At 34.7% G+C, this 8,320-nt stretch overlaps 1 protein-coding gene across 1 annotated transcript; it reads left to right on the top strand.

Moving 5' to 3' along the window:
• Positions 1–1,722: 1,722 nt before the first annotated feature.
• LOC143580730 (uncharacterized) lies at positions 1,723–4,676 on the top strand. Its single transcript, XM_077063675.1, has 3 exons — positions 1,723–1,890; positions 2,318–2,966; positions 3,873–4,676. Exons 2-3 carry the CDS (start codon positions 2,377–2,379, stop codon positions 4,552–4,554), a joined length of 1,272 nt encoding a protein of 423 aa, XP_076919790.1. The 5' UTR covers positions 1,723–1,890; positions 2,318–2,376; the 3' UTR covers positions 4,555–4,676.
• Positions 4,677–8,320: the final 3,644 nt, after the last annotated feature.

Here is an 8,320-nt window from a genome sequence, read left to right as displayed (position 1 = left end):
GGGTTGTCAACGACTGATTCGTTGTTTACAGCTGTATTCGATTCAGGACTATGAACACTAGGCTTCTGTTTTTTCATTATACACACCTAGTCTTTAACTTTATTCCACTTTTACCCTCGTAAAGTTTTCTTTCTAACGTTGTATCCTTTTTAATAGAAAACATCGACTATCTGTGTTCATCAATAGTTCAATACCTCCATGGTGTCGACGTCTTTTAAACAGATGGCTACTTTTGAAGTTTATATGATTTGTTTTTAATTAGCACTGGTTAATTATTTGATATGTAAATGATGTTTTTATTTGTAACTGTTGTTTATGTCACGCTGATGTTTTACTTATTGAAGCTTATTTCTTAGTTGTTTAGTAATTTTTGTATCTTAATAAGAAACATGTAAGAAAAAACAACATTGAAATAGCCATACAAACTTATAGATCAAACAAACATTACTAATATTCAATGCAATGTTTATATTCATACTGACTCTTATACTACTCCCTTGATTGTTTAGGGGTGCTTGAGATTGTTTTTAGTTATATGACATTATTTTTTATTTCGTGCAGTTTAAAAGTAGTAGCGCCTTTAAAAGTTATGATTAACAAAACTATTTATGAATATCAATTCAAAGATTCTTCTTATTTTGAGTAAAAGACTGGTAGAACATCATAAGCAGTTGTGTGCAGTGTAGGGGAAAGAATCACTTGTAGTGGTAGAAAGAAAGATAGACGTTCAAAAAACGTCTTATATCACATTTAAAGTAATACATATATAAATATCTGCACGATTATCCAAAATTACTTTTCAAACTCCATTGAAAACACGTGTATTACACGACCTGAATAAAAAAAACATAATCCATAAATGCGTAAAAACTTCTTATAACTTAAATTACGTATGGCATATAATAATGAACATAATCAAAAGCCACGATAACTTCAACATTGTTCACACTTCCTTCTTACTTTATGTATCTCATTACATTGGTCATAAGCGGGAGCTTAGTTTCCATCTGGGTATACAGTCTTGGACTGCTATTTCATATTCAGCACGACATGTCGCCAAGACAACATGAAAGGAAGACATGCCCCGCGCTTATACGAATTGATTATATAAGTTCACGAGTTGAACCGTCAAACCCATTTATTTACATATACGTTTTTAAAACAAGTTGTTTAAACAAACACACAGAAAGTATACACAGATAATAATCAGATAAAAACCGTCCATAAACTTTTGAGCACGCAAATAGAACCAAACTTTTCCAAGGGACCAAACTAGAAACAAAACCTAAACCAAAGTAATATTATGTAAACATCTATTTCTCTCTCTCATGGTTTTAATGCTTACAAGGGTTGTGTTTAGTAAACAGCAAATAATAATATTAATTAATAAACTCATAATTTCTCACTTCCTCCGTCTATTATTATTTCTTTCTTCTCTCACATGTTCTTTCACTCGGTGTGATAATAATAATAATAATCTTTCAGATACATTCATCATCCAGACATATATCCACCGTATCTTAACATATTATTATACATACATACATATCTTCTGTCTCTTTATATATTATACTTGGAAATTACACACCCATATATAGTAATCTTTTATGGGTTTCTCGTGATCTGTGTGTTTACTTCAATTATTATTGATCATACCCATCTTCCAAGATCGATTTTTTACGTTATAAAAGATTCATCTTTTACACATAAGAGTGTGTTTCAAGAAAATCAAGATTCATCTCTTCTGTTTATATATTTATTATTATTTTTATTATTATTATTAATATATGGAATGAAGTTGCTTCTAATTTGTACAGTGTGGTTCAACAGCTGATTCTGCTTTTTGGGTCTTTTGAACAACACAAGAATTAAGAATTTGTGATGGTAAAGGTGAGTCCTTTTTGGTTAATTCCTCTTTTTTAGGGCTTTTTTATTTTTATTTTATTACCCTTTTTCCTTAATTTCAGCCTTTATTTTTTACCTTTTTTGAAAAAAGTTTTAATTTTTTTTAAATAATAATTTTAATGTGATTTATTATGTGCTGCAATTGTTTGGTGTGGTTTAGGAAAGTTAAAAATCAAAACTTTTTTGATTATATGAATTCAAGAATTGATTATGCATTTGTAACTGCAGACCATTTATGTTTATTTTGCTAACCTTTGACCAGATTATACAAAAAAGAAAGCCTTTGATTTTGTGATTTTTTTTGTGTTTAATGTTATATAAATTAGTGTTTATGAGACAGCTTAATTAAAGTAACAAACTTGATCAAGAATGAATTACTTAATTGTGGTTTCTTGGAAATATTATGTTACAGGTTTGACTTTTGACTTTTAAATTAGTCAAAAACTCAATGGAGTGTTACCAGTGACACCAATGGATCCTCAAGCTTTTATAAGATTATCAATAGGTTCTTTAGGATTACGATATCCCGAAAAACCAGGAATCAATGTTCTGTCATCACCCTGTACTTGTGAGATTCGACTCCGAGGCTTCCCGGCTCAAACAGCATCAGTCCCATTATTATCATCACCGGAAGTGATGCCCGATGTTCATAACTTTGCGTCGAGTTTTTACCTTGAGAAGTCGGATTTAAAAGCGTTACTTACACCGGGGTGTTTCTATAGCCCGCAAGCGTGTTTGGAAGTTGTTGTGTTTACGGGCCGGAAGGGGTCCCATTGTGGTGTTGGTGTGAAACGACAGCAGGTCGGGACGTTTAAATTGGATGTGGGCCCGGAATGGGCTGAGGGGAAACCGGTTGTTCTTTTCAGTGGGTGGATTGGTATCGGGAAGATGAAGCAAGAGACGAGAAAGTTTGTTGCTGAGCTTCATTTACGGGTGAAGCTGGACCCTGACCCGCGATATGTTTTTCAGTTTGAAGATGAGACGAAATTGAGTCCTCAGATTGTGCAGATTCAGGGGAATATTGAGCAGCCGATTTTCAGTTGCAAGTTTAGTCAAGATAGGTAATGTTACTTATCTCAACACAATATTATTATTGTTACTATAGGTGGATATATAGGCCCGTTTGCATGAAATGTTGGTCGATTCGGGTTTTGTTTGTTTCGTGTCAAACGGGCCAGATATGATGAGGATCATATGGGTCAAACTTGTTTAGGTCAAAAGTCATGTTGCGTGTATTCAAACGCTTAAAACGGCCTAAATCGTTTTATTTAAAACAAAGATATTATTTTTGACACTTTTCACACGTTTAACTTATGAAATTTTGACCCGTTTGCATGAATGTTGGTCGATTCGGGTTGTGTTTATTTCGTGTCAAACGGGTCAGATATAATAAGGATCATTTGGGTCAAACTTGTTTAGGTCAAAAGTCATGTTGCGTGTATTCAAACGCTTAAAACGGCCTAAATCGTTTTATTTAAAACAAAAATATTATTATTATTGACACTTTTCACACGTTTAACTTATGAACGAATCAATTATGGTTGTAGTTTTATCTCAAACGAGTCGAATAAATAAAGTTGACCATAAAGGGAAACGGGTCAATGGTGTCTAGATTCCGTTTAATCAACTTTCTAAAACCTTTAGTTAAAAGAATTAGTTATTATATGGTATTTTCTTATCATTATAAACGTATCGTTTAACTAGTATAGCTAAAGAAACTTGTTTGCGGATCAAATGGATCTATCCGTAATAAAAATCTACAAATGACTTGTTTCAATACGAACCCGCATTGTTGGTTTATCCAAGCCCATATGTAATTATATTATTTAGTTTCATAAATGTAAAAAAAAGTTATCTTTTTTAATTATAATCCATTTGACCCGTTACTGAATACGATCAGCCATTCAGCCCGTTTGTCTTTCCATGATACTTTACCAGGTCCTGAATTTCTGTGGTGCATTATGCAGGGTACCGCAGGTAGACCCGTTAAACAACTACTGGTCAACTTCGGGTGACGGTACAGACCCAGAAACCGAAAGAAGAGAACGAAAGGGTTGGAAAGTCAAAATCCACGACTTATCCGGTTCAGCCGTGGCTGCAGCATTCATGACCACACCTTTCGTCCCATCAACCGGCTGCGACTGGGTCGCTCGGTCCAACCCAGGGTCTTGGTTAATAGTCCGGCCCGACGCCTTCCGACCCGAAAGCTGGCTCCCGTGGGGAAAACTTGAGGCATGGCGTGAATGCGGCGGCACCAAAGACACCATATTCATTCGGTTCCATCTTTTATCCGACGGGCAAGACGGTGGGGAGCTTTTAATGTCGGAAATACTCATAAATGCGGAACGTGGCGGTGAGTTTTTCATAGACACCGACCGGCAAACAACTTTTAACTCAAACATCCCGAGCCCGCAAAGCAGTGGTGATTTTGCGGGTCTAAGTCCGTCTGCAAGCGGGTTCGTGATGAGTTGTAGGGTACAGGGTGAAGGGAAGAGAGGGAAGCCCATGGTTCAACTGGCAATGAGACACGTGACATGTGTCGAGGACGCGGCTATATTTATGGCGCTAGCCGTTGCAGTTGATTTAAGCATCGAGGCGTGTAAGCTCTTTAGAAGACGGGTCAGGAGAGGAAGCCGGCATTCGTGGTGAAATTGGTTCGTGTTTGATTGGGATTAATTAAAGAAACTTACTATAGTTTTCTTATGTTTAAACCCTCCTGATTATTGTATGACATATACTACTAATTCTAAATTTTCGCCTGATTAATATTATGATCCGGGGCGAGTTGAGTTTAAGTTTACTCCGGCGTGATGAACCGGATGGAGTTAACTAACTCTACATGGAAACCTTAGAATTGATAATAGTTGCATAGCAGACTATTAGTATTTTACCAAAAGTTAAAAAAGCTTAGCATTTAAGTTACATGAGTAATAAGTTTATTGTACATATAGGTGATGTTACAAGTTTTACAAAAAAGTTGATAATCTTATATCCATGTGCTTGATGGTGTTAAATTTTGTAGCATGATTATGTTATTAGTGTCTTTAAACTTAGATTTATAAAATTACTTAGTCTAAGGTTTAATGCAACGAGTGATCTTTAGCGCATCTCAAAATGCTGATCGCTAGGGGTGTGTGTGGTGCGTTTCGGTGCGGTTTTCAGCTAAAACCAAAACTTCGGTTTTTGGAGTTTTTGAAACCGTTCGGTTTTGGTTTTTTCGGTTTCGGTTTTTTCGGTTTTTGTCATTTGAGTCTAAAATTTTTTTGGCAAAAATAAATGAATTTAGGTATAAATAATTTTGTTAATTGTAAAATTTTAGACTATTATACATTTGACCAAATATCCGAGTTACATATTTATTAAATTCATATAAATTACTTAATATAAAATATAAAAACACAAAAATTTAGGAATTCGGTTCGGGTTTTTCGGTTTTAATTACATGAAAAACCAAAACCAAACCGTTAGTTCGGTTTTTATAAAAACATAAAACCAAACCGTCGTTTTTGTTTCAGTTTGGTTTTTTCGGTTTGAAGTTTTCGGTTTTTTTGGTTTCGAATCGGTTTTTTCGGTTCCTTGCACACCCCTACCAATCAGCAAGCAACAATCATCGAATCATGTCGAACTGACGTTAATATAGCCGGACAAGTTTATAAAGGTTTTTGAGTTTCTAGACTGAAGTTGTTCTTATGCTTCTTTTAATATGAGCCTATTTTGTAACAGTTTCTATTTATTTTATTTTCTTATAGTTAAGAATTTATTAATAAACCTAACCAGTTTGATTTAAAAAGTAAAAACACACATCTACCGAAGAAGCATTTAAGAAAAATATTAAATGGTATTAACAAAAATGGAAATGAGTTATGATATGAATAGATTATAGACCTCTATAAAGTCTAGATAAGTTGTATTGCCAAAAACAACCATAAATGGATTGCTTGGGGGTTTATCACGTTATCCTTTTGAAGTGATGAATGTGTCGTACGAAATTCTTTATGATAGTTGTTGTTTATCTAGCCTCCACCATAGTTAGTGATGACGGGTGTCGGATCTGAACGGATTACGCGTTTGGAAAATAAAAGCCAAGCGATGACGTTACAACCACACGACCATAAATAGATGGATCACACGTAGGAATGGGCAAGAGATCCGGATGGATAGAACATCCGGGCGTAAAGTAGTAAACGACAAAACGTATGGTCTGGATGGACCATACGTATGACATGATCAGTATGACACCTATTATTATGTTGTTTACACGGTTACACCATGCTCTATCGTCAAAGTAGAACCACCACGCCTTGTATTTAAACAAGGTGTGAAAACGTGAACGGTGAAATCATTAAATTAAATGCTACTACCATATGTATTGCAACTATAAATACTCCTTAACAACTTGAGTAATACTTATTCACTACTCACTTATTACTCTCACATACATATACCGTTAACCGAAAAAATTAACCTGACATTAATCATAACCGAACAAAACGAAGGGTTATGGTAGTAGCATTTGGTTATGGTTAATTAATGCGCCTTTGTTAACTCATTTTAATCGAAACCGAACCTTGTATGTGTGTGTTTTACCAAAATTTATACCTAGATTCCCATCTTCTCCACCTCTGTTGAAATTCATGTATATTTCGAATTCAATAGAATACATATATTGTCTAATGGTTATCTATTCGTTGGTTAGCTTGTTTAATTTTTTTATTATGTTTCATACTTAATCTCTTGGGTCCGGGCCGGTTGTCAAAAGTGAGAAGTTTATGAATATTCAGTTGGGCTTAGGGCCTAGTGGGCCTATTCTTTCTAGTTTCGTCTCATATATATGAGAGAATGAAGAGAAGTTTATGCTGTACGAATCCATTGGTAATCATCTCGATTATAGGTGGAGAAAAAAACCGGTTCCGGACATGACCCTTAAGCCGGTCCCTGTCCTACTCGACCCACGGGTACAACCAGGTTTCAGTTCCTTAGAAAAATCGTATCCGGACTTGCTAGAACCGGTTCCACCTCTATCTGGTCAAAACCCGGAAAATCCGGTCAGATACCTGACCATACCCGAAACCGGTTCCTATCGGACCCGGTTCTTGACTTTTGTTGACCACACCTGAAACCGTTTCTGGTTCCTAAAAATACCCGATTTACCCACATCTAATCTCGATATCTTAATTTTATGGTCTGTCTTCCATAATTCGCTTCACAACAGTGATGATTAGGCCGTGTCTTCTTCAATTGTCATCTTGCTAGACTTTATCCAATGATTCGTCTTCAGTAGCTCGCTCACATCTCTTCGTTCATTGTCTTCATATATTGAAGCTTTATCTTTGTTTCCCATTGATAAAATTCAGATTTTCAGTTTCTTTACAACATCCAATACTAGTTTCGAACATTTAAATTTATGTTGCAACTGTTTAAAACATAGTTTGGAACACCATAAGAAGACTTGGAACTATACATATTTCGGGTTCACTTTATAATTAGACTGGAAACAACATAATACCAAGCATCTTCAATCGGACTAAGGTAGAAACAACACATAACCAACCATTCGGTTATGGTTACGATTAAGCAATCTTCATAACCAAAGCTTTTTTATGCTTAAGCCCCATAATCGAATCAAACTGACTTATATCACAATTATATATACACTAATTTGTAAAGATTAGTTATCTCGTATACTTATATTATTCATAACAAATGATATTAATTTGTTACATACTGACTTAAATTTTGAATGTATCTTATCATGGTTTTGACACTCACTTATACTGTGTGTGTATATTTTTTGGAATAAAGTAATAAAGGTGGATTGTTTTTATTTAATTTAAAGCTATCATTTATTGTAATTGTATTAAATTTATGACTATCTTAAATGTAAATCACATACACCTTTTTTTAATTAAATTTAAATAATTCAATGTTTTAATTTCAAATAGTTATGACAGGTACTCTAAAAGATGCAAGAGTACCACTATAACATACAACTAGGCTAATTTCTGTTGCCACCCGTCGTCTAATATAAGGCAAAAAATACTAATAAAATAACGACTCTAAACTCTAAATTATAATCATACGGACAAGATTGCCATTCTTCAATTGAACAAGGACTAAAACCGAACAAAACCTTTTATTACATAATAATATATTAATATAATATATCCACACTCGCCATTATAATATAAACCATGCAAACAATACATCGTCGAACAAATAAAACCAAACCAAATTCCGATCATCTCTGACAATGGTATATTATTATCATCAATGCCGGAAATGGATGGTGTTGGTGGCGGCGATATGGATACAGGCGTTTGCGGGTACCAATTTCGACTTCCCGTCTTATTCAACGGAAATGAAATCCTCACTTAATATTAACCAGGTCCAGCTGCTGTACCTCGCGATGGCTTCC

Source organism: Bidens hawaiensis, unplaced genomic scaffold, assembly GCF_021521415.1.
Source record: "Bidens hawaiensis isolate Kalapana, Puna unplaced genomic scaffold, B.hawaiensis_p1.1 tig00030570_1, whole genome shotgun sequence".
Taxonomy (NCBI): Eukaryota; Viridiplantae; Streptophyta; class Magnoliopsida; order Asterales; family Asteraceae; genus Bidens; species Bidens hawaiensis.
The sequence above is the reverse complement of the archived record's forward strand: the minus strand, read 5'-3'. Positions and strand labels throughout refer to the sequence as shown.